The sequence below is a fragment of the Eptesicus fuscus genome, chromosome 20, assembly GCF_027574615.1.
Source record: "Eptesicus fuscus isolate TK198812 chromosome 20, DD_ASM_mEF_20220401, whole genome shotgun sequence".
In the NCBI taxonomy this organism is placed as follows: Eukaryota; Metazoa; Chordata; class Mammalia; order Chiroptera; family Vespertilionidae; genus Eptesicus; species Eptesicus fuscus.
Genome location: NC_072492.1, coordinates 11,337,919 through 11,363,800, shown reverse-complemented (window position 1 = coordinate 11,363,800; position 25,882 = coordinate 11,337,919). Strand labels below are relative to the sequence as shown.

Sequence of the window (25,882 nt, the reverse complement as noted above, 5' to 3'; positions counted from 1 at the left end):
GGACCAATAGGGACTGGAGAGTAGGCTCGAAAGGTGGGGACTACGTCGGCGCGGAAGAACACTTTCAGCACTCGTACCAACGAAATCATGTGATCTGAGGGAAGGGCGGAACATCACGTGGCAAATGCGAGAAGTAGAGCCGGCTCGCAGTAGGGCAGAGGGAGGCTGCCGAGCCTGAAACTGCTGGAGCGGGAGCCCGGAGGCTGGTCGGTGTAACCCGGGAGAGCGGAGGGCCGAGGGCGCCGCCGCCCGGGGGCATAGACCTTTGAGCTTAGCTAGTCAGCCCCCCAGGCCGGCCTTTCTCCAGCTATACGCATTTTCTGGCGCCTAGGTTTGTCCTTTCATACCTGTGTCCTACTGCTCTGAAGCTCAAGTTCCCTGAGGACAAACAGCTGTCCTTTTGCTCCCAGCCTGGACGCCCATCCCGCCACTTAGCCGCTTCCCATCAAAGCATCTGACGTAGTATTCACCACTCCATCCTCACCAAGCCACCACCACCTTTTCCCCCTAACCCTAGGACCAGCAGCAGTCTCTCCCCTCTGCCTTTCATGTCCCAAAACCCCAGAGAAGGACCTGGGGCAGCTTTGGTTTCAAAGTTATAATGCATGGTTTAAAAGAGGAGGGGAACAGAGAGAGAAAGCTGGTTACAGGTCTGAGGAAATCTAAGAAAGGAAAATGTAGAGAAAAGGAGGGGAGGGGACAAGTTTGGGGGAAATCCAGTGGCCCAAATCCGTTTCCCACCCACAACCCAGCCCTTGGAGTGAAGAATTAGATCAGTTTTGTACAAGAGTTTTTTAAAAAATTAAATCACAACAAAGCTGGCTTGGCTTCTCTCTGAGCCTCCCGGATTATTGAATGTCTGTCTCTCACTCTGGCCAGTCCTCTCTCCATCACAGACACTGTTTCGGCTCTCCTAGACCTCTGCTTATGTCCAGTCGGGTTTCCAGGGAGTGCGAACACGAAGTTAGAGAGAGGCTGCTTCAGAGTCTGGCCCATGTGTCCATCCAGGTTCCATATGGAGTGCAGGGCTCCCAGGGCAGAGAGGGGAGGGGGGGGCAGACCCTGCCCAGGCAGTCCTCACCATTGGACAGGGCGTCAGACAGCATCTCGAGGGCTCACCCTCCCTTTCCCCCCCACCCCAACTCAGGTGGAGGGGGAGCAGCTGTCACCAGAGCCTGTGTTGGTGAAGGTTTCGGCTTAGCACGGAGCGAACATCAGCGGTGAACCTGGGATGACAATAACTTGCATTGGTAGAGTCCTTCTAGTTGACAGAGGCAGCCTCACTGGAGATGTGGGGCAGTCACCATTTCACATAATGAGACTGAGGTTCAGTCTGCTCAAAACACAATGGCTAAACATGGTCAGCTTTAATATAAGACTTCCATTCAAATGCTAAATGCTTAAGCTAAGAGAGATAAGTAAAACAGGACAAACAATCCCTCTCGGGATTCCCCCACCTCTTCCTTTCCACAGAAATCTAAGTGTCTAGTCTTCCTTACCTGAGGGCATCCAGCATCGGGAGCAGATTAAGAAGGGCGGTGTCGCTGGGGTCGCTGAACCAGGACTTGATGGGGATGGCATTGTCTAAGAGTGGAAAATGCACAGGAGAAGGAACAATGGATTCCAGAGGGACAAGGTGTTTTTTCTTTTGTTTGGGAGTAGGGATCATTACTTTAAAATACATGTATTCACCTCACCACCAGTCACCTACCCAAATCAATAACCTAAGTAAAAACCTTCCCGATTTGTGCTCCAAAATAAAATTAACTGCAATCATCATATCTCATACTAGTATGAGGCATAGTCACACCTATTGCCATTATATGACATATATCTGCTATGAGAAATCTGATTTACAAAACAGACATGTGAGGGAGAGGGAAACATCTCATTTAAAAGAGAAACAACTTGCATCTTGACCTACAGTAAAGTAAGGCATCCCAGCTCCATGCATTCAAAATACTCCCTCAGAGCCACTTCCTGGACCTGCAGACTCACCACATTTCCCCATACCTGGATGGCTCCTGTAAGCCCCTGGGGAGTTATCCAAGATCACAATGCTGGAGAGGTCACTGTGGACCACAGAGAGGTCCTTGATGTAGCTGCCCAATTCCAAAGTGCAGTGCTACAAGGCAGGGTGAGTTGGGTATCAAAAGGAGACTCAATCCTCTGTAATTGCTCCCCCAACCCCAACAACGCCATGGGCAGCCAAACTCCCACAAAGGGGACCATGCAGTAAGCCTCCCTCATGTCCCCAGGTCTCATTGCAAGGCAACTGCCTCAAACTCAAATCCCTCCCTGGTGACCGGCTTCCGGAGTTTGCTTAGACCTGGATTCTAGCCCCTTACCTGTCTGTAGTATCTCCTCTTGAGAATGCTTCTGCTATTGTCTAATTTATCTGCCACAGCAGAGCCATAAATCTCCATGCTTGCTGTGAATACTACCAGCTCGTACCACTGGCTCACCTGAAATAGATAGGGGAAGAAGGAGGTATCAGAAGAGGTGATCATTCATTTAGACATATAGTGCCCTTTCACTGGGACTATCGAATGTCTCTGAGGACACAAAATTCTGAGTGCTCCCAAACTCAGGGTCTTAGGCACCATACACCCTTAATTAAGGTTCAGAGATGCAAGAACAGAAGAGCAGGAAGCCTGTGGAAGAACAGAATTATACCCGAACAAATGAACCCAAACTACCAAAAGCCATCCTTCAACCATACCACAACCTCCCACCCCAAAATTTCCCTTAGCCATTTCTCCTCACCCCTTTCCTCCAAATCTTCTAAATTACCAGTGCCCTAAAACCATTCCTTCATCACAGAGCTCCCTTTGGCTTCTGCAAACTCACCACTTCTAAGAAGAAATCCACATGGGGCCTCTTATGTACAAAAAACCGGACAGGATGTTTGTCTATTACCACCTGTAGAGGAACAGGGAAGGACTGGGGGAGGTCCTGAGCACCACAGCATGGCCTGGAGGACACCCCCACCCTCCCACTGCCTGCTTCCCTTCTTCAGGCTGACACTGGTGCCAGGGGATGGAGACAACACATTCTGGGACTGGGAAAGGTCTAAGTAGAACAGACATAACCATTCCATCACTCCCCACAGCACACACCTTGAGGATGAAGTCAGGAGGTGTTCCAGGTCGGACCGTGGGCCTCAGAACCCCATCATGATGGGAGTGAATAAGTGTCTCATCCAGATCCAGCACCAGAATCTTCCTCTTCACCTGGCCTAAACCACAACAGGAAAAAATAACACCAACCAACTTCCAGCCCAGACCTTGAACCCTACCTCACCTTAAAGGATCTTCCCAGCCAGCACACTCACCTAGCCGATTCCGGGACACAGGAGATAAGGGAAGGATATCATATCGAACAGTTTGGTACTGAATTACCTGAGAACAAAAGAGAGGATTAGAATCCTTGACAAGGAAATCTTCCTCAGTAACAATAGGTAGCACGTGTTGAACATTTACCGTCCGTTGAGCACTGTGTAAATGACTTAAGATGACTTCATTTATTTCTCAAAACAACAATAATATCATCTCTTGTTTTAAGAATAAACTGAGACTTGAAGAGATTAAATACATTGCCTAAGGCCACACAGCTAGGAATTATATTATTTAGTTGTTTGATCCAACATGGATTTTGTCTCCATCCTGCTGTATTCCTAGAATACTGTAGCAAGGGGTGGTCAGTTAATATTAGAATCGATAAAGCGGTGGAGTCAGGATTGTACCTTATGCAGTCCCACACAAGAACCTGCTCTCTTAACTCTCTTGCTACTTTGAACAAAGAAGTCACAGCTCTCCCCACCTCCACCCCAAGGATTCTTTGTGACAACTCCCATCAGCCTTAGATTCCTTAGTGGACACAGAGTAGGAGTCAAGAAGGGAGGTCCTTGGGCTCCTAGGGGGAACAGAGGATGAGGGAACCCAGGGGTTGTCAGGTCAGCTAAGTTCCTCTGGCTAGGGGCCACCAGGCCTATTTTAACCAGCCACCTGTCCATTTCTGTCTCTATGAGCCAAGTCACAAGTTGCAAAGAACCTAAGCCCTCTGAACAGCCTCCTTTTCCTGGTACCCAGGGCAAGGCAGAGGACATTGGAAAGCCCCACCCGCCAAGCCAACTGATAGGGTGTGGAGAAGGCCAGAGTGAAGTAAGGATTATGAGTAAGAGGTGAAGATGGGACAAGGACATCACTAGCTCAGCCTTCTAGTTTCTCCAAACCTTTTCCTAAGGCTATTTCTAACACTTGAATCTCCCCCCTGCAAAGCCTGGCAATTCCCTCCTCTGCTCTTTTCTTCTAAGGTACAGACAAATGCTCTTCAGTCCATCCACAGGCCCTGAGGCTCACCAGAACCAGGTTCCCCTTGCAAACCAAAGAGCCCTCACCCCTAATCCCAAGGCATCTGCCCTTCTTTTCTCCCTGGGCCATCATGAGGGCGGAAACAGCTCGGGTGTCCTGCCCTGCTATCTCGGGTTGCACATGCTGGGCATGTAGGGACTGCTCCCAGCATCTGCCAGAAAGGGGGTGGGGGAAAGACCAGATTGGAAGGGAAGACAAAAGATTGTGGGGTCAGTGCCACTCAAAGGAAAGCAACTAACCTCTGGCTGGGCTGAAGGACTACTCCCTGCACCCAGAACAAAAAATGATGTGTCAGGAGAAGGTGGGGTGCTCAGAGCTAGGCCAAGCAAAGAGAGAGATGGCAGCTAGCATGTAGAGAAAACCCCAGGGGCTAACCCACACACCTGAGCATCTAACCCCAAATTCTTCTTGGCTCCTAACTCTTGTCTCAGGGAAATAGCCCTGCCTACCACCATGACCACCCAGAACAATCCACACTCTCAATCAGGAAATGGAAGTCGAATGGTAAACAGTGGTCGGCAAACTCATTAGTCAATAGAGCCAAATATCAACAGTACAACGATTGAAATTTCTTTTGAGAGCCACATTTTTTAAACTTAAACTTCTTCTAACGCCACTTCTTCAAAATAGACTCGCCCAGGCCGTGGTATTTTGTGGAAGAGCCACACTCAAGGGGCCAAAGAGCCGCATGTGGCTCGAGAGCCGCAGTTTGCCGACCTCGGGTAAAGGAGACAGTAAATGCAAGGCCAGGCCCATTGCCCCAAATCAATCAAGTCCACCACTACCACCCAGGGTTTTCTGGAAATTCCTTGACATAGGCAGCTCCTACCTGGTTTTATTCTTTCAAGTTTTGCTGAGGTATGCCAAAGGGTACAGACCAGAGAACCTCTGCACCCTAGCTCACTTAATTTTCCCCAGACTTCAGAGGATTCTCCCCAGTGATGATGGGAGCGCAAGAGCCCATTCATTAAATGACATTAGCCCAAGAAGCTTTGACTTTGGAGAAAAACTATGAGGGAGGGAACCCAGAGACACGGATACAGACACAGTCTCCACTGACCACAGAATCTCTCACAATGCTAGGGTTCTCCGGGAGAAACAAGGTGCCTTGCCCTGGGATTCAAGCCTACAACTGACAAACACGGTCTGCGGATAGGAACACCCAAACTTTAATGTGCTCCCTTCCACAACTAAAGAAGCCCAACATAGAAAAGCATCTTAGTCCCAGGATCTCAGTAAATCCAGATACCCACACTCACATTATGAAGTAAGTTTCCTGGGCTTTTTTGGAGGAGTTGCCTTAATGCAAACCGCAGGGGTTTCTCCTTCACACCCAGGGTTTTTCTCAAGTTCCCACCCTTGTTTGTCACATATACCCTTCCACCCACCTCCACTCTTGACCCCTAAGCCTGTGGCTCCCTTGTCATAAGGACAAACACAGTTTCCTAATAACAGGAGGGTCTTTCACAAGCCCACATGGACAGATCTGCTGCCATCAAACAGGTGTTCCCGCCTCTCAGTTCCTTTAGCAGCAACTCCAGCTTTTTTAAGAGCGCCCCACCCACCACCCTAGCCCCCAAGAATTGCCAAATCCTGTCCCTGTCTAAGCCCCCCCGCCCCAATCTTGGTTCTACCACAAGGATCTCCCTCCTCCCCATTCCACGCCATGCCCTGCTAAAGGTGCCCTAATTCGCTAAGGGGAGAAGCCGCTACCAGGACCCAACAGAGGCCCGACACTTTCCGAAAACCCGTGAGCATCGCTGACAGAGGTCCCCACCACGACCAGCGCCCACCCAGGCTCACCGTGCGGATCTGCCTCCGCAAAAGGTAAATGAAGAAGCTCCACAGCTTGGCGGCGAAGGCCACGAACGTGCGCAGCCCCAGCAGACACTGCGTCCGCATCATCCCGATGACCCCGGCACCGCCGGCCCCGGGGCCCCCGCGGCCCAGCTCCGCCAGCCCCCCGGGGGCAGCCCCCCGCCGCCGGGAGGGGAAACGGGGGCCCCGAATGGCAGGAGAGGCTGCAGAGAGGGGCACGGAGCGGGCGGCTCAGAAAGCCACCCCCGGCGAGGGGAAAGCCCAGCGAAACCAGGAGCGGGGGGACAGGCGTGGGCAGCCCGCAGGGGCCCACATGGGCAGGGAGTGGCACCGGCGGCTTCGTGGAGACTGCGGGCCGAGACAGACCGGGTTAGGACGGGGTCCTCCGAGAGCAGGAGGGAAGGGGATGGAGAATTGGGGGAGGGGGCACTAGGGGAGGGGGCTAGGGAGAAAGAAGGGGGAGGGGGGAGGAAGCGGAGAGCGGCCCGCTGCGCAGGCGCGCTAGGGGGCTACCCGCGGGAAAGGGGCGGGCGCGGGCAGCGGCGCGCGAAGGGCCGCGGCCCGGGAGGACGGGCCGGCTGAGCGAAGGAGCGGGGAAGGAGGGGAGGGGGAGCCGAAGGGCGCGGATGCCTGAGCCGGAGCGGCCTCCCCCTCCCCGAGGTCGGGGGCGCCTTAACCGCTGAGAAGCGGGGCTGCAGTTTCTGCAGCTGGATTTCCCACTCTGACAGGCGCCATTTTACCAAAGGGCTCCCTCCTCCTTTCTCCCCCCCTCCTCTTCACCTCTGACACTACTTCCGGTGGTGACGTGTATTCGCTTCACCCGGACTGCAGTTCCCGACTCGGCCTACGGGGGTGGGACGAGGAGAGCGGTGTGCGCCGCGAACAAGGCCGCGGCACCGCGCACGCGCACACGGTGGCGGCGGGTAGGCCCTGAGGAGAAGCAGGCCCCGCCTCTAACGGGGTGAACGGGGCGGAGTGACTCCAATTAACCCCAAGTTCGGGCGGTCGGACGGGATCGTGCGGCCTTCTCCCCCTCCCACCGACAACCGCCCCAACCGCTCCTCCCGCCCTGGTTACTGTAAAAATGTGGAGAGGGGCGTCGTCCGCACGTATGTGCGCCAGGCACGGGAGGGGCCCCTCCGCGTGAGCCGCCCTGGGAATATTGAACATAATGTGACCTCTCCGTCCAGACTAAGCCGGATCTCAGAGGTGGGAGGAGCCATGGATGCCCCGCCCCTTCCCCTGGAGGCGGGACAGCAGGTCGTGACGCCATCAGAGGGCGTCGGAGAAGCGACGGGCCGCTAGTGGGAGATGTTGGAGTCGCTCTTGGGTCATGGCGGCCTGGTGCTGCTTCGGGGTGAGGGGCACCGGCACGGGGGCTCAGGAGCCGGGTTCGAGGGGCGGAAGTGGAGCGGAAGGGCCCTGGGTCACAGGCTAGGGGTGGTGGTAGCGACGGTTCGAGAAAGCGGAAACCTTTGTTCTCACGCTGTTGCTCTGTCCCTCGCTCTCCCCAGACTCCGTGGAGTGGGAGGGGCGCAGTCTCTTGAAGGCGCTGATCAAGCAGTCGGCGCTGTGGTGAGTATCGCGCGGCGCCTCCCCGTCCTCCCCGGGAAGGAAGCCTGGGCCCACTCTGACATCGCCTCCTGTGTGCCTCAGTGGAGAGCAGGTCCACGTCCTGGGCTGTGAAGTGAGCGAGGAAGAGTTTCGCCAAGGTTTTGATTCCGGTACCAACAGCCAGTAAGTACAGATTGGAAGAGTTCATTGGACGTGGGACCTCTATTGCTAAGGAATTTCCCTTAAAGCAACAAGACCAGGGTCTGGCATGTGAAAGGTTCAAGGCAGTGATACTTGGGCAGGCTAAATAGCCACCTCAGACGGTGAATAAAGAAAAATTGAACTGATGTAGGAAAAGGGGTTGGGGAATGGGAATATCCAAAGGGAAGTGCGACACAGCACTAAGCCAAGGGTGTTGGATCTAGGGTGGCAGCAAAAACCTACTGAGGACAGTAAAACAAGGAAGGGCATAGAAGCAGCAACAGGAAAGCCTAGGCTGGGCTGCTTGGCTCACTGAGAAGTCAGAGAAAAGGGGACCTTGGAGACAGGTTCAGGGGGTTAGCCCCGGACGATTTGCCACTGCCCATTGCTCCCCTGGTTGCAAGTCTGGTGGGGTCCCTTGGAGAAAAGAAGGGGGAAGGGAATGGCTCTGTCGTGTTCCCCTGGGGGAAGAGTGGGTGCTGGGTCCTTTTTCCTGAGTAAATTTATCTCTTTCTTGCAATTGGGACTCTTGGGGGAGGTCTTAGGGGAGTGTCTTAATAGAATATTCATCAGCTTTTCAGGTGTGTCCCCTCAGGGTCCTGGTCTCCACTGATTGGTCGGTGCCAGAGCAGCGTCATTAGTCTGTGGTCCTGAGGCCGCCATGGGGGTCACTTGTCTGTTGTTGTTTTTAATATATTTTATTGATTTTTTACAGAGTGGAAGGGAGAGGGATGGAGAGTTAGAAACATCGATGAGAGAGAAACATCCATCAGCCGCCTCCTGCACAGCCCCTACTGGGGATGTGCCTGCAACCAAGGTACATGCCCTTGACCAGAATCGAACCTGGGACCCTTCGGTCCTCAGGCTGATGCTCTATCCACTGAGCCAAACCGGTTGGGGCCACTTATCTGGTTTTGCTGCTTTTTTGGGCCTGGAGCTGAAATACAACTGAGGCCTAGATGTTATCTTTAGGGAAGAAAAGGTCAGGCATCCAAACTGCATGACCAGTGATATGATAGAGGAGGACAGCTTATCCTGGAGGTGAGGTTCTTGTTTTCCCAGTTTTGCCCTTGCTAGGCATCTGGGGCTTTCTGTACCTGGCCCATCCTTACTGTGTTCATGTCTGTCTAACGGTATGTAGTAGCAGCTACTTACTCATTGAATGAATAGATATGGATCTTCCAGGAGGCAAGAATTAGCAAGAGGAATGCTAAGGAGTGGTGAGTATGTGGAGAATCCAAAGCAGAATGTGAAAGGAATAGAGGGTAAAGGCCAACAGGCAAGTTTAGCACTAGAAGTTGTACTGGAGAAGAAAAATAAACATGTTCTGCTTTTTTTGAGTTATTCAGAATCTGGATTCCAAACGTGCATCAACTTAACTGCAAACTACTGAGGGATTTGTATATGCACAGTTAGGGATATATCAGGAAGGCATACCTGTTCATGGATGATGGAAGAGCTTACTGAGGTCAGACAGAAAAAGATACATGAGCCCTAGCCAGTTTGCTTAATGGGTAGAGCGTCGGCCTGCAGATTAAAGGGTCCCATGGTCAATTCCAATCTAAGGGCTTTATCAGGGTGTGTGCAGGAGGCAACCAATCGATGTGTCTCTCTCACATGGATGTTTCTCTCTGTCTTTCCCCTTCCCTTCCACTGTCTCTTAAAAAAACAATGGAAAAATATTCTGGGGTATGGATTAACAACAACAACAAAAATACTTGATAGCCCTGGCCAGCATGGGTCAGTAGTTAGAGCATTGGTCCCCAAACCCAGAGGTCGTGGGTTCTGTTCCGGAAAAGGGCATGGACCTGGGTTGTACATTCCCGGACCCAGTTGGGGCGCATTTGGAAGGTAATCAATTGATGTGGCTTTCTCACATGGATATTTTTCTCTTTCCCTCCTCCCTCTCTTCTCTCTTTAAAATCAATGGAAAAAATATCTTCCAGTGAGGATTAACAACAACAATAAAAAAGATGCCTGATAGTGAAAGGTCTTACAGAGTCTGAAAGGAGTTTAGTTGTTGTAAAGAAAGTGGGGAGTCACTGGAAAATTTGGGAGGGTAGTATCATCATTCCTGTTAGATTCAGTGACCACAGTGTTGAGAAGTGTTGGCAGGGGGCAGCCTGGAGTAGGGAAACCAAGTGGGAAAATTATTGCAGTAATCCAGGTTGACTCAGGTGGGTATGTACTGAGCACCAATTGTGAACCAGGGCTACTCACTGGAGATAGAGTGGTGAATGAAGCAGATATGATCCCTATTCTTATGAACTTAGAGCATAATGGTAGGAGGTGACAGAGCTGGCTTGAGGGAGTGGCAGTAGGAATGGAGCGTTTAGGACAAATGTAAAAGGACTTTAGCCACTTATAGATGGACTTATAGATGTGGGGTAGGGGTAAGCATCCAGGTCAGGAGGTCCCTGAAACCATTTACATTGCCTGATTAAGAAAGATTACTTCCTAGTCTGGGTAGTTCCATGAATTATAACAGTTTATATCTGTCTGTTGAGCCCTAATTTTTTACCAGTCATTGCGAGAGAGGTGATGCTATATGTTAAGATACCATTTGAAAGGGAAACAGAAGACAGAAAGGAGGTGTCTGGGAACAAGTTCTGCCACCATGAAGCTTTCCCAGGATTTTTAGCCCACACCAGTATCCCTTTCCTGAATTGCTATTTTTTTAAAAATCTATTTTATTTATTTTTTACAGAGAGAAAGGGAGAGGGACAGAGAGCCAGAAACATCAATGAGAGAGAAACATTGATCAGCTGTCTCCTGCACACCCCCAACCGGGGATGTACCCGCAACCAAGGTACATGCCCTTGACCAGAATCGAACCTGGAACCTTTCAGTCCACAGGCCGACGCTCTATCCCCTGAGCCAAACCTGTCAGGGCCTGAATTGCTATTTTATCTGTAGTTGGTACCACATAACTTAATTTGTGGCCTTTGCTAAGCAGTTCTACAGGCTGGAACCATGTCTCGTGTTCTTTCCTTTCTCTTTAGCCATCCAGAGATAGGCACCACTCAAGACATATTTGACAGTGATGATAGCTAACATTTATGAAGTATTTAGTATGTTTCAAGCACTGTGCTAAATGTCAAGAGGTTTGTATTCCTTTTTACAAATGAAGAAACCAAGTCTTAGATTAAGTAATTTATCCATTAGGTGACCTTGGGCAGTTAGCAAACCCAAGCTTCGAGTTCAGGGCTGTCTGATGCCAAAGTCTGTTTACTCAATCACTATATTCTACTTCTCAGTTATTACCTTTAACTGGTATATAAGATACTGGTGAAAACTGAGAAAACAGTGCCACAAAGATCAGAGGATGAATTTCAAGGTTGGGGGAGGGCTAGTATTATGTTGTCTCCTATTTTCTCTTTGTAGGCTGGTTTACCATGACCTCTTCAGAGACCCTCTCAACTGGTCAAACACTGGTGAAGCCCTTCCAGGGGGGCCCCTGGGAGTCTTGAGAGCAATGTGCAGGAGAACAGGTCCTGGTCCGGTCACCATTGCTCTTGACTCACTTAGCTGGCTGCTGCTTCACCTTCCCTGCACCACACTTTGCCAAGCCCTGCATGCTCTGAGCCGACAGGACTCCCGCCCTGGTGAGACCCCTCCTTCATTACTTCCCCTCACATATGTCCCTCTGCCAAGGAACATAACCCTTTCTACCCTAAGAAGCAACATATCAGAGATCTGCAAGTGGATCTTCTTTCATCTCTTTTTTAAAATTTATTACTTTAACCATTCTTTAAAAATACGTTTTTATAGATTTTAGAAAGGAAGGGAGGGGGAGACAGAGAAGAAACATCGATATGCTGCCTCCAACATGCCCTCTACTGGGGATTGAGCTTGCAACCCGGACATGTGTCCTGACCAGGAATCAAACTGGAGACCTTTTGGTGCATGGGTTGATGCTCAACCAACTCAAAGACCCAACAGAAGCTAGGGTCTTTTTTTTTTTCAATCTCTTTTTTTATTTTAAAGTATATTTTTATTGATTTCAGAGAGGAAGGGAGAGGGAGAATGAGAGAGATAGAAACATCAACGATGAGATAAAATCATTGATCGGCTGCCTCCTGCACGCCCGCCACTGGGGATCAAGCCCGCAACCCAGGAATCGAATTGTGACCTCCAGGTTCATAGGCCAATACTCAACCACTGAGCCATGCTGGCCAGGCCTTTTTTTTTTTTTTTTTTTTTTTCATCTCTTTAACCTTTATACTAGTTCTTGACTTCTCTGTAATGCCACCTACCCATCACTTTTCCAAGTTCTTTTTTACTCAATCTATTTTATTCATTCATTCAGCAAACATTAAATACATACAGCATGTTAGGTACAATTTTAGATAATAGGAAGATAAAGACTTAACTATAGTCAGGTCCCTGTCTTCCGGGAGCTCAAAGTTCATCAAGGATGCAGACAAGTAAACAGGTAGTTACAAGATAATCTGATAAGAACCACGATGGTAAAGGAACGTGTACAGTACCTTAAATAAGGAACTGTCTGAGAGCAAGGGGTGAGCCCAGCAGATTTGGCCAGGCCCATGGCACTGGGACTAGCCTTGGAGTACAGGGTGGGGCAAACATAGGATTGCAGTTGTGAGTACAGGAAACCAGAGTTTGTTCTTGTATTTTTATTTATTGAATTGGTTTCCATCTGAACAACTGTAAACCTACTTTTGCCACACCCTGTATACTATGGGTACTAGCATGGACTTTGAAGTCAGAAACCTGGCTTTATATTATGGTACTTGATCTCTCAGTACTTCGGTTTCCTCTGTAAACATGTGGAATTGCCATTTTCTGTAGTTCAGATGTAGTCAAATGTCAAATATGAGCAAGTTCATATGGTTCAACCGAAAAATGCTGACCTTTGTAAGGATTGAAATGTTATAGTGAAGTGTTTAGTGTAGTGTAAATGCTCTGGCACTCTGCAAATGCTCCCCAAAGGGAGGCAATCAAAGGCACTAATGGGATCTTGGCCAGTTCCAAAAGCTGCAAGTAACTCAGTTTGTGAGAAGCAGGGGCCCGATGAGGAAAGTGTTGATTCATCCTTAAGGCTTGGAGTTGCCCGTGAGAGTTGTCGGTGGTTTCTTGATCAGATTTACATTGGAGTAGGAAAGTACCATGGACCCAGCTTTTGGAATGTCTCCTATCGCAAACAATCCACTTCTCTACCGGACCACCCTTTCATGCTGATACCTGTATGATGAGTCACGCATCTTTCATGTGACAAAGGAGAAAACATGCAAATATGAGTCAGTTTACCACCGTTAAAAATCTCAGGATGTTGTGCTGTGAATATTTTCGTGTTTTTTTGCTTTTGTTGCTGCTTATACTTACTGTAAAATTTTTGATTTTTGATGTACATTTCCTTTCCTTTTCGATAAATTTTCCTTTACATTTCATGTCCTTTTTTAAAATGTTTATTTGTAGATTAAACAGTACAATAGACATATACTATACATGAGAAAGGTTCAAACAGAATCATTTGGGGTCTGGAAGGGATTAATTCAATTTACATTATTTCTAATAGGGAAAAAATGATTCGGTTTTCGAACAGCCTTCCGGAACAAATTAAGTTCGAGAAATGAGGTTCTACTGTACATGAGAGGTGAGAGCTGAAGGAGGCTCAGTGCAGGGCCATGAAACGGGCCACACTAAGTTAGGAGTGTGGCAGAGCAGTGATGGAATGTGGGCCTGCTTCTCTTTCTTTATTTCCTCTTCACTATTTGATCCCAGGCCTCCACCCCAAGTGCTCCCTACCGCCCTATGTGACCTGCATTTCTTGTCCCTCTCCAGATGACAGCTCCCCAGTAGGACGTGTGCGTGTGCTGGGCCTGCTACATGAAGAGCTCCATGGCCCAGGCCCTGTGGAAGCATTGAGCACCCTTGCTCAGATTGAAGTGACCTTGAGTGGTACAGGGGGCCAAGCCTCAGCTCACATTCTCTATCGGAGGCCCCAACATCGTCCAACACATAAGGTCAGGAGAAACCTGGGAGGACCAGAGGTTGGGGTCGAACAGGGGAAGAACAACAACAAAAAAAGCTGATGTGATGAAGCTCTTGTCTGTACTTCCATCATTTCGTTATTTTCCTCGTTTAATCTTCACAGCTACCCTGTGAGATAGTTTTATTACCCCCGTTTTGTAGCCTGGGAAACTCAGATCCTGTGAGCTTAACCAATGAAGGAAACTGCCTTCCAGGAAATGGAAATGGAGAAAAGACTGGGAGTGGTTACTAGGGAGGGGAAGGAACAAGTTCATGAGTTTGAATGAGGGGTGAGAGAGAGCAAGAGCCGAAAGCAGTTACATAGCTGATTGGGGCTGAAGTTCCCTCTGGTTTCTTCAGTAAGATGGAAAAAAACTTTAATACTCTCCTTTCTTTTCCCCAGATTCAGTGGTTCTCCATCCTCCCTGACTTCAGCCTGGACCTCCAAGGGGAGTCTCCCCTAAAGTCGAAGCCCCACCCAGATCCTCGCACACACCCGGTATCTAAGAGTGCTGCCAGGGCCAGAACAAGAGAATGGAGTTAGGATCTGGCAAAAAGAGAGAATAAAAACTGCAGAGGTTTGGGGTGGGGTCAGAGATTACAGGGTGGGGCATAATGACAGCATCCTTTGTACCTACAGGTGGATCCCACTACTCACTTGACCTTTAACCTTCACCTGTCCGAGAAAGAGAAGGAAGCCAAAGATAGCCTGACCTTGCCCTTCCAGTTCAGCTCTGAAAAGTAAGGCTGCAGCCTATATCCCTGGGTCCTTAAGTATAGAGCCCAGTATCTGGGCCCAAGAGGTGGGGTGACAACAGGTTATTGATTAACCTCAGACTTTATAAGGGTTGAAGTCCATCTCCAGAGCCAAGTCTGGGGAGTGGTTCTCTACCCACCCATACCCCAACAATGACAAAGAGCCTTTGTCGCCGTTTTCTCCATCACAGCCTTGGGTCCCAGCCCCACATCTGGGTCTCAGCTGAGCCAGAACAGACCCTGGGGGAAAGGCCCCATCTCCAGGCAACAGTGCCAGGACAGGAAGCTAGATGGGGAGGGCAGAGGCCGGTTAATAAGGGCTTAGTAGATACCTGTTCTGTGCCCAGTGTGTGGGTGGATGAAGTAAGACTATGGCAGGATCCTTGCCCTCAAGCTGCAAGGAGTATTATTAGGGGAGTGGTGTTGAGTATCTGTTCCAGGACCAAATGGTGCTTCAGTACTAACTAAACCAGGAGGTCAGAGAAAGGGACTTGGACCAAGAAAACATGGAGTACAGAGAAGGAGTCATAGTTACCAGGTGTAGGGTATTCAGATAGGACCCTTGTTACCCACCCTCACCAGCACCAATTCTTCTCTCAGGCAGCAGGCTCTACTGTGCCGTGGTTTAGGCCAAGCTACCAGCCATATCTTCTATGAGCCAGATGCTTATGATGACCTGGACCAAGAGGACCCAGATGATGACCTAGATATTTGACTAGACTGAATTGGAGGGGGCTGAGGAGACCGTGGGCCTATAACCATTGTTCCAGTTGGCCTTACCTCGTTTCTTCCCCACCTTTGTTTCCTGTGTCTCTGGAGGCCCTACCCTGTGACCTGGGAGCCAGGGAGCAGTGTCCAGTCAGGACAAAAAGTGTGATGGGCCCTAGCCAGTTTGGCTCAGTGGACAGAGCATCAGTCGGTGGACTGAAGGGGCCTGGATTCGGTTCTGGTCAAGGGCACGTACCTTGGTTGCAGGTTCCCCGGCCCTGGTCAGGGTGCATGCAGGAGGCAACCAATCAACGTGTCTCTCTCACATTGATGTTTCTCTGTTTCTCCCTCTCCCACTCTCTCTAAAAATCAATGGAAAAATATCCTCAGATGAGGATTAACAAAAAAAAAGTGGGATGGGGACAGAGGGAAAGGTGAGAGACTAGGAAACCTGTCTCTCCCCGCCCCCCCCCCCCCCCACACACACACATACACACACAAGCCTAATAAAAATTTTTTTATTAAAAAAAACTCTGGTAGCTATCTATTTAAGCAAGAGTTGGGAGTGGAAGGGACTGGAAGATGGCAATGGATTAAGGAAACCAAGTACCTGAGTCTTCAAGAGTCAATAGTGTTGGGGCCTGAATAACAATGAACTGGCGGAGCAGGGTGGCTGGGCACACCATTAGTGCTCAATGTGGATTGGGGGATTTTTTTAGTTTTTTTTTTTTTTTTAACTGAAATAGATATACTTAGGTTCCAAGCTCCCTGCAAGGATCTCAGTAGGAAGAAAGCAGAGGCCCTGAAGGGGAAAGAAAGAAGCCTACTTTCCAAAACATACTTTTTATTACTGTACAAAAAGCACATCCGCCCCTCCTTTGTTCTCCCCCACCCAGCCCCCAGGGAACTGTACATGATGTTCAGGACTGCAGTGACCCACAGCTGCCCGCACATCCTGCCCACAGGCTGAGCTCTGCCCCAGGTCCTTCCAAGTGTCTAGGTGGCCAGGCTGGGGCAATGGAGTCCCAGCTCACACATACTCCTTGGCAGAGTTGGGCTTAGTGTAGGAGCGGGGTGCACCATACCTAGCTTTGCCCTCACTCCCAGGACAGGAGCAAGAGAGCATTGCACCTCCCAAGAGGACCAGAGCAGACCCTGCCCAGCCGATGAAGATGGCAGGACCAAACTCGTACCTGTGGGGAGAGGGGATTGAGGTCAGAAACCCTGGCCTGTCTTCTCCAGACCCCAGACCTGACTCCTTGGGAGGCAAGACTCCCATACTTACTTAATATTCATGGGGACCAGAGGGTTATAAAAGTCTGTGATAATCTGGTGGCCGGACCAGGAGCAAGCTATCAAAGCAGCAAGACCTAGAGAGAGAATGAGGATGTAGATACTGTGAGACCCCGCAAACCAGCACCATGTCCCCCTAACTCAGAGCCCTTGGACCTGTGACTCACCTGCCACGATGAAAATGATGCCTCCGGTCATAGCTATACGGGCCTTTTTCACTTTGTCATCTCCCCCGCAGCGTGTACACTTCATGCCCATCGTGGCCACGAACATGGCTAGGAAGCCCAGCACGAGGGACACCACCATTAGAGCTCTAGTGGCCTGAAGGGCCGCTGCGAGGAAGGAGGGAGGCCTTTCGTTACTGGAGGGCAGGCAGCCTTCGAGCCTGCGGCTGCCGGCTGAGATACCCTCGGCGTCCAAGCCCGGGCCGGTTCTGGGTGGATCCCCGCTCCGGGGCCTCCAGCTCCGCCCCACCCTGTCCTAGCTCTCCGACTCGCCCGGGGCGCCCGGGTTTCGATGAAACTGCCCTGGATAGGGGGAAGGGTGGAAGGGGACAGCGGAGGCGGCGGCTGGAGGCTCCGCACGGGCCGCAGACGACGGCCTGCGGGCCGGTTCTGACCCCACTATCGAGGCCACGGGGTTTGTGGCTTCGTCTAATCGGCCGATAAGATTAGAGGCCGCAGGCGTCTGCCCGGGTCTGACAAGAGCGCACGGCTCCTCCATCGAACCCGCGCCACCCTTTGTCCGAGAGAAAAGGGTGCGAGTAGTGAGGCCACTGCCTGCCTCGGGCGGCAGAGGAGACCCCGGCCCAGGACCCCGCCACCCACTGGGGAGCTGGGGGTGGACGGGTGCGGCTCGTGTGTAGCCGCTCCGGCCGGCCCCACAGCCCGGTCCCGGGCGCTTCCGCTCCCTCCTCTCCCCGCTGGCTCCCAGGCAACCCGGGGCGTCGGGCGCGGGGCCCCGGCCCTGCCCCGCAACCCACCGCTGACCTCGGCCCTGGGCGCGTCCGCCCCGTCGGTCTCACGGCCTTACCGGGCAGGGCGAGCACCGAGTCGTACATTTTGCAGCTAATCATCCCCGTGCTCTGCGTCACGCACTCCATCCACAGCCCCTTGTACATGGCCTGGGCTGTGATGATGTTGTCGCCCGCGTACGAGCTCATCTGCCATTGCGGAAGGGCGGTGCACACCACCAGGCCCACCCAGCCCAGCAAGGCCATGGAGAAGCCGAGCAGCTGCAGGCCCGAGTTGGCCATTCCGCCCTCACAAAAGACGAGGGGCGCGGGCGGGAGCCTCTGCAGTAAAAGAAACGTCGAGGGGCGATCCCACCAGACGAGTTGGGTTGGAGTTATAAGTCACCCAAAGCGGAAAAAAGTTCCTGGTCGAGTGACTGCGAATTTTTTATCACCCGAAGTAACCACAGAGCGCCCCTCCGCGGGCGAGGGTCTCACGGCAGAGGGAGCAGGTTACGCTCCGAGGGCTCGTGGGCGACAAAGGCGATCCCCGAAGTCCAGGCCGTTCCCTCCGGTGCTGTCGGCGACGCTTCCCAAACAAAAGGTGGAGAGGTCGAATGGGCGGTTCTGGGTGCCGAAGTCCCCAGTGGACCCTGGGCTGCCGGCCCGAGGCCGAGGTGCAGGCAGCGGTGAGCTGGCAGGTGCGGGCGGGCGGATGCGGGCGGACAGGTGCGGCGCACCGAGTTTATGTAGGGCGTCGGGGGCGCGCCCCCGCGGGCGCTGGGAGCGCGAGGGGGAGCGGAACCGGAGGGGCGGCCAAGGGTGACCTGACGTCACCGAAGGGACACTCACCTGGGCCGGAAGTCCTGGCCCCCACCCCTCCTCTCCCAGGTATAGAGGAAGAAACTTGAGCACCAGGGTCACGCCCCTTCACTTGCCCGTCTAATACCACAGCTGGGGAGGAGGCGGAGGCCTCTCGGAAGTCAACCCCTCCGGACTGGACTTCGATCGGGCCCCGGGAAGCCCCTTCCCCGCTTCCCAGCAGGTGCGCCGGGGACGCTGGGGGAGCCAGAGCGCGGGGGACGCCCCTGGCCAGCCTTCGCCCCGCCCCCGCTCCCCCTTCCACCTCCCGCCGCAGGGACTCTAGGCTTCTATTCTAGGCGCCTTTTGTCCCGCCCTACCTTCCCCCCAACTTCGGCTCTACTCCTTTTTCTTCTTTTTCCTATCCTAGCCGACCCCCGTCAGGGCCCTGGCTCCCGTGCCTTAGATCTCCCACTTCAGCAGCCGTGTTGGAGTCGCCACCCGGAGCCACCGCCCCAGCACCCGCGCCCCCTCCGCTGTCCGCTGCCCTCCCCCCCTGCCCTCCACCAGACACCCGGCTTGCAGGCATGACCCCCCGTCTTCTTGGTCCCCTCCACTTAAATCTCTGACATGACCAAGGGTCCCTGTAATAGAAGGAAGAAACCACGGAAACCAGACGCCCGCTGAAGACGGGGAGCAGGGTGACACCTCCGTTACAGCCTTGGTCACATCCCTCATTCCCGCCCTTGACGTCTTTCCAAACTTGTCCTTCACCTTCGCCTCTTTCTCCCTCTTACCACCACCACCCCCTGCCCTCAGCCATACCCCCATTTCTCTTTCATTCTGAGCTTGGACCAGCCTATCTGTATGGCTCTCCCACCCTCTCTGTCCTCCCTAACATCTGGCTCTAATGGGACCTTTGATTCAGCTCACAGGCTCCCACCTCACCCTCAGGTTTCTTCTCTGACTCTCCCCAAAATATCTCCCCATCCTCCCTCTGGATAGCTCTTCCCAGCACCCCACATTCACTCACTCCTCCCACATCGTTTATCCTCTCCCCCTTCCTATTTCACTCCCCTCTCTTTTGGTCTACCTTTGTACCCTACCTGTCTCCAGCTCTCTTGGAGTCCAGCATCACCAATTAGTCTTTATTTGCATCTCCCTGCCCAGTTTCCTCCCAATTTCCTCTCCTCGCACCTTGTCACACCTCCCAGACTCGCTTACTTTGTCTTACTTCATTTTCTCTCTCCTTTTCCCCCCTCAACTCTCACGCATTTCCCATTTTTTTGTTCCTCCCTCTTAAACATGTCTCTATAGGTCTTTCCTTCTTGTATTCAATAAACATATTAAACAGCTCAATTAACTTGTTTTTCTATAAAATGCAGACTTTAATGAACTCTTTTAAAAATACATATTTTATTGATTTTTTTTTTTTTTTACAGAGAGGAAGGGAAAGGGATAGAGAGTTAGAAACATCGATCAGCTGCCTCCTGCACACCCCTTATTGGGAATGTGCCCGAAACCAAGGTACATGCCCTTGACCAGAATCGAACCTGGGACCCTTCAGTCCGCAGGCCAACGCTCTCTCTATCCACTGAGCCAAACCGGTTAGGGCTTTAATGAACTCGTTTATTCATTCATTTTTTTTCTATTTTTTGGTTAATGGTCTTTTTTTTTTTCTTGTCTTTTTTTTTTTTTTTTAATTGATTCCAGAGAGAGGAAGGGAGAGGAAGAGAGGGATAGAAACATCAATGATGAGAGAGAATCACTGACTGACTGCCTCCTGCACACCCCCTACTGGGGATAGAGCCTGCAACCGGGGCTTGTGCCCTTGACTGGAATCGAACCCGGGATCCTTCAGTCCGAAGGCCGCTGCTCTATCAACTGAACCAAACCAGCTGGGCAATGGTGTTTTTTTAAAGGTGTTTTCCAACTCTAAAATTCCATATTTCTCATTACTTAAGTATATACAACTTCTCTCCACACTCACTGCCACCACCTCCGGCCAAGCCATCACCTCCCGCCTGGACACTAACTGCCTCCAAACCAATCCCCTGCTTCCCTTCTTGTCCTTCTAAAATCTAGTCTCTGGAAGTGACTTTTTTTTTTTCAAACAAACTTCAAGAATCTTGTCACTTCCTGTTGAAATTCCTTACTGTCTTCCAATAGCACTCTTCTGCTCCTATTGCCCCGCTGGATTTGGCAAATGCCATACCAGACTGCTTTAGCCACACTGGCATCTTTCTGTTCCTGAAACATACTTCCCACCAAATTGCCTTTGCACACTCTGTTCTCAATGCCTGGATGTTCTTCTCCATTTACCCCCACCCACTTCCCTCTACCCAGCCAACCAACTAATCCTTCAGCTATCAGCTCAAATATCACTTCTCCTAGGAAGCCTGGCCTGACTACCCCACCTCGGACTGAGTCAGATCACCTGCTGAATGCTGTCACCGCTACTTACTTATACTTTACTTTCAACGCTCTTATCATAGTTTGAAACTATTTACATTGTGTGCTTACTTATTCAATGTCAGTCTCCCACTGCACTAAGTTCCAAGGGGGCAGCGATGTGTCTGGGTTTTATCACCAATAAATATTTGATGGCTCGACTAGCGTGGCTCAGTGGTTGAGCATTGACCTATGAACCAGGAGGTCATGGTTTGATTCTCGGTCAGGGCACATGCCCGGGTTGCGGGCTTGATCCCAGTGTGGAGTGTGCAGGAGGCAGCCGATCAATGATTCTCTCTCATCATTGATGTTTCTATCTCCCTCTCCCTTCCTCTCTGAAATCAATAAAAATATATTTTAAAAAATATTTGACGAATAAATGAGTAAATTTGAAAAGGAACTATATTTTCACACACATGTTCAATAAATACTTCCTGAGTGCTTGTATAATGGACCAGGCGCCATGTCTGACACTGAGGACACAGCTGTAACCAAGACAGATAAGGACACTGCTCACGTGACTTACATTCTAGAGAAAGGAAGCAGACAATAAAATCATAAACAAAATGGCTGATGTTTTGAAGGCAATAAAACAAGTTAATGTGATGAGGTTGGCTCCACTCCCAAGGGAGACCTTTCTGGGAAGTGTGAATAAGAAGCCAGCCATGTAAGAATCATGTTCTAGCCAGAGGTCATAGCAAATGCTGAGACCCTGTGTCGGCTGCCCCTTTGAGACTTGTAGTATTAATTTAAAGCAGGATCTATTAACCTCACACATTTGACAGTTGGGGCCAGATAATTCTTTGATATGGGTGATGGTCCTGTGCATATGATATTTAGCATCCTTAACTTTTACTGATTAGATGCTAGTAGAATCTACCCCTGAACCCCAGTATGACAGTAAAAAAAAGGGGGGGTGCAGCTCTGGCCTGTTTGGCTCAGCGGATAGAGTCTGAGCCCACAGACACAGACTAAAGAGTCATGGGGTTGATTCCAGTCAAGGGCATGTTCCTCAGTTGCCGGTTTGATTCCCATGCAGGAGGCAACCAATCAATGTGTTTCTCTCACGTCGATATTTCTGTGTGTGTGTGTGTGTGTGTGTGTGTGTGTGTGTGTGTCTTTCCCCTCCCTTCCACTCTCTCTAAAAATCAATAGAAGGTGGAAGGAAATCCTTGGGTGAGGATTAATAATAATTAAATTAAAAAATAATAATAATAATTTTTAAAAATGGGTGCAAGGAGCAAGTAGATGGATCATTGGGATTAACCAAGGTGGATTGCTAAAAAGAGAGAGAAGGGATTTTTAAGGTATTTGCACGAGAGTGTTTTATGTGTTAGGTCAGTGATACAAATTGGGTAAGAAGAAGAGTAAAAAGGGATTGGTAGATGGTACAAAAACGGATAGGATCAATGGTTTAGAGGTCTCTATGACATGAAGAGAATAATACATGAGTAAGTACATGAGTACTAAATGAACAGGAAGGCTAGGAGGTGATCATCAGGGGTGGGAGGCTCAAGTTCAGTAAATTAGAAGAGGTTGGTTTGGAGATGACAAAGCCTAGGAATGAGCTAAAGAGAAAAATCATTGGGGATGAGATTGAAGGCTGAGAGGCTACAATTAGATGGAGAACCCTGATGGATTGTGAATTCAACAACAATGATAGGGACATAGTGTAAAGAGGAAGTTAAAGTTATTGGTGTTAAAGTTATCGGTGAGTGCGGGTGAAAGAGCAGGCTGGAAGACCCTAGCAACAATTAGAGGCAGTGAGTGATACACTTGCAGACATGAACTTCAAAGGAGCAGAGGATTTCGAAGGATGAAGGAAGAATAATGGTCTAGAAGCAGCATTGGGGAGCAATACTCCAGCTCCAGACCCTGAGGTATAAGAAATAAGATCAAGCCATGGCTGGTTGCTCAGTGGTTATAGCATCCACCCACAGACTGGAGGGTCACGGGTTTGATTCCCGGTCAAGGGCAGGTACCTCCTTGCAGATTCCATCCCTTGCCCCAGTCAGGGCATGTACGGGAGGCAACCAATCGATGTGTCTCTCTCACCTCTCTCTCTCTCTCTCCCTTCCTTTCTTCTACTCTCTAAAAATTGTTGGAAAAAATATCCTCAGATGAGGATTTTTTTTTTAAGATAAAAAATAAGCCTCTGTTAAGAGAGTTGACAAGGAAGTGTGTCCTCCAAAAGTGTGTCCTCCAAGTCAGCCAGATATTTTTTTAATATATACCTCATTTTAAAAATATATTTTTTGATTTTTTACAGAGAGGAAGGGAGGAGGAGAGGGAGAGGGACAGAGAGTTAGAAACATCGATGAGAGAGAAATATCAATATATCCCTACTGGGATGTGCCTGCAACCAAGGTACATGCCTTTGACTGGAATCGAACCTGGGACCCTTCAGTCCACAGGCCAATGCTCTATCCACCGAGCCAAACCGGTTAAGGCAGACAGCCAGATTTTAATAAGGTCTAGGAAAGGAACATTCTGAGAACAGGCTGGGAATATAAGGAGTTCAAAAGTCACAGAGAGGATGTGAGGGCGATCTGGCTGCGACATCTGTCACCCCATTGATCGCCAGGGTTGATTCGGCTGATCTGGCTGGCTAGGCAGGTGTCCCCCTCCTCCCTCACCGATCCGTGTTCGTCCCTCCCGAAGCTGCGCGCTCGGTCGAAGAGGACGACCTTCCCCCCAGAGGAGAGGACCGGTCTTCGGTCAAGGGTATACGAGTAGCTGCGCTCCCCTGCTAGAACCTCCAAACAAGCTCTCAAAAGTCACAGAGAGTCTGAAAGATCAAGTCTGGTTGGGGGGTTGGGTCAGATTAGGGGATATACACCACAGCATGGAAATGACTGGTGATATGATGAGGTAAGCAACCTGGTATGGAAACCTGACTAACTTGTTTGTTTCTATAGGAAAGTGTGTTCTGAGTTCTGAAAAACTGATAAACATTGGAAACTTGCAATATTATTTTAATACTAGAGGCCTGGTGCATGAAATCCATGCACTGGGGGGGGAGGTTGTCCCTCAGCCCAGCCTGCGCCCTCTCACAGTCCAGGAGCCCCATGATCGATCCCCCAGCAGAGGGAGGCCTGGGCCTCCCTCTTTGGGGTGATTGTGGGGCGATGGCGGGGCCCCACAACCAATCACATCGAACCCACCTCGGCTGGCCTGGTGCCAGTGCGTGTCATAGCATGGTCCTCCCGACGGTCGTTCTGCCGTTCAGCCGTTCGGTCGATTTGCATATTATTCTTTTATTATTATAGATTATACATTATTACTAAAAAGCTAATTATTATATTGATCACTGATTTTTATTTTACTAGTTATGCCCCAAGGCAGATAGAATATTCCAACTTCTAATTCCACCTCAGTTTTATCTGGGGGGAAGGGGAGGTGTTATTGATTTTTTTTTTTTTTTTTTTTTTTTAGAGAGAGAAACATCTACTTACCCATGCATTCACAGTTGACTCCCGGGTGTGGGTGTGCCCTGACTGGGGATGGAACCCACAACCCTAGGTTATCAGGACAACATTCTAACCAACTGAACTACCCAGCCAGGACTAATTCCACCTCATTTGGAAATTGTCTTGGTTGGGTGGCTCTGTTGGTTGGAGTGTGCTACAGTACATCAAAAGGCTGCTGGTTCAATTCCCTGTCAGGGCACATATCTAGGACTTGGGTTCAATCCCTGGTCTGGGCACGTTTGTGAGGCAACCAATCAATGTTTCTCGCATATCATTGTTTCTCTCTCAGCCTTCCTCTCTCTCTAAAATCAATATTTTAAAAAAATCCCAGCTGGTGTGGCTCAGTTGGTTGAGCATTGTCCCATGCACCTAAAGGTCTCCAATTATATTCCCAGTCAGGGCATATGCTCGGGTTGTGGGCTTGATCCTCAGTAAGGGGTGTGCAGGAGGCAGCCCATTGATGTTTCTCTCTCACATTGATGTCTCTCTCCCTTCCTCTCTCTCTAAAATCATTAAAAACATATATTTTTTTAAATCCCTCAGGGGAGGATAAAAAAATAGAAACAACCAATGAATATATAAATAAGTGGAACGACAACAAATCAATGTCTCTTTTTATCTCTCTCTTCCTTGCTCTCTAAAACGAATACATTAAAAAATAAAATGGAAATTTATTCTTGGGCCTTAATTGTCTCATCTGTAAAATAGGAGTGGAGATATTTTGCCTGCTTAGGAAACAGGAGGCTAGGCCAGATGATCCCCTGTGGTTCAGCCGAGAGTACATATTTAAGATACAGTTCCTGAGGAGTGACAAAGTGACCAGCTCATTTTATGAAGCTAAGGTAATCTTGCTTCTGAAGTCAAAGATATTGTGAGAACCCTGACTGGTGTGGCTCAGTGTGGTTAATGCAATGGCAGCCTGTGCACGAAGAAGGGTCTCGGGTTGGATCCCCACCCCGAGGGCATGTGCTGGGAGCCTGGGGGAGGCAGCCAATGGATGTAAGATGTTTCTCTCCCCGCTTCCTCCCTTCCATTCTCTCTAAAAAAAAATCAATGGCAAAAAATGTCCTCAGGTGAGAATTAACAACAGCAACAAAAAGATAATGTGAGAAAACGAAGGACTTGTATGCATGCATATAAGCATAACCAATGGACGCAAAACTCTGGGGGGGGAGGGCATGTGTGGGCGTGGGGTGGGGGGGTAATGGTAAGATATGTACACATATAATACCTCAATAAAAAAAATAGTTAAAAAAATATTAAATCTAAAAAAAAAAAGATAATGTGAGAAAAGTATTAAAGGCCCATTTCATCTATAAATATAGACATGAAAAGCATTTGATAAGTCTCCACACCTACTTATGATAAGAACTCTTAGAAAACAAAGATTAGAAAGAAAATTCTTTTTCTTTGTATGAGTTTATGTGAGTCAAACAGGGAGCAAGATCTCAAATGCTCCCAGAAAGGAAATTTTTATACTTAATGAAGAAATGTTAGACTCATCTCTTTTA

General features: G+C 49.8%; 3 protein-coding genes and 1 non-coding gene across 12 annotated transcripts; 1 reads left to right on the top strand and 3 right to left on the bottom strand.

Moving 5' to 3' along the window:
• Positions 1–583: 583 nt before the first annotated feature.
• CTDNEP1 (CTD nuclear envelope phosphatase 1) lies at positions 584–7,033 on the bottom strand. Of its 5 annotated transcripts, none has more exons than XM_054709855.1 (8): positions 6,177–7,033; positions 3,335–3,401; positions 3,120–3,238; positions 2,851–2,943; positions 2,349–2,465; positions 1,999–2,125; positions 1,500–1,584; positions 584–1,226 (listed from the first exon to the last, which is right to left on the bottom strand). In XM_054709855.1, exons 1-8 carry the CDS (start codon positions 6,276–6,278, stop codon positions 1,166–1,168), a joined length of 771 nt encoding a protein of 256 aa, XP_054565830.1. In that variant the 5' UTR covers positions 6,279–7,033; the 3' UTR covers positions 584–1,165. The 5 variants fall into 5 exon arrangements, with proteins under 5 accessions (XP_054565830.1, XP_027984228.1, XP_027984229.2 ...); XM_028128427.2 differs by having other exon boundaries at positions 2,014–2,125; XM_028128428.2 differs by having other exon boundaries at positions 2,851–2,922.
• On the bottom strand, positions 6,962–7,038 carry MIR9323 (microRNA mir-9323). Its single transcript, NR_129120.2, has one exon. It is a non-coding gene; the product is annotated as a microRNA mir-9323 (primary transcript).
• Positions 7,039–7,327: 289 nt separating this feature from the next.
• ELP5 (elongator acetyltransferase complex subunit 5) lies at positions 7,328–15,913 on the top strand. 5 transcript variants are annotated; one of them, XM_054709854.1, is made up of 8 exons: positions 7,328–7,400; positions 7,706–7,928; positions 10,654–10,755; positions 11,331–11,551; positions 13,752–13,933; positions 14,344–14,439; positions 14,581–14,681; positions 15,297–15,913. In XM_054709854.1, exons 3-8 carry the CDS (start codon positions 10,739–10,741, stop codon positions 15,409–15,411), a joined length of 732 nt encoding a protein of 243 aa, XP_054565829.1. In that variant the 5' UTR covers positions 7,328–7,400; positions 7,706–7,928; positions 10,654–10,738; the 3' UTR covers positions 15,412–15,913. The 5 variants fall into 5 exon arrangements, 4 of the variants coding, with proteins under 4 accessions (XP_054565829.1, XP_054565828.1, XP_008151824.3 ...); XM_054709853.1 differs by lacking the exon at positions 10,654–10,755 and adding an exon at positions 8,662–8,763 and having other exon boundaries at positions 7,329–7,400; XR_008554858.1 differs by lacking the exons at positions 7,328–7,400; positions 10,654–10,755 and adding an exon at positions 7,462–7,548 and having other exon boundaries at positions 7,706–7,766; positions 7,848–7,928; positions 14,344–14,479; positions 15,297–15,377.
• A 237-nt stretch (positions 15,914–16,150) lies between these two features.
• On the bottom strand, positions 16,151–18,706 carry CLDN7 (claudin 7). The gene is made up of 4 exons (XM_008153547.3): positions 17,730–18,706; positions 16,865–17,029; positions 16,690–16,774; positions 16,151–16,597 (listed from the first exon to the last, which is right to left on the bottom strand). Exons 1-4 carry the CDS (start codon positions 17,950–17,952, stop codon positions 16,435–16,437), a joined length of 636 nt encoding a protein of 211 aa, XP_008151769.1. The 5' UTR covers positions 17,953–18,706; the 3' UTR covers positions 16,151–16,434.
• Between the last annotated feature and the right edge of the window lie 7,176 nt (positions 18,707–25,882).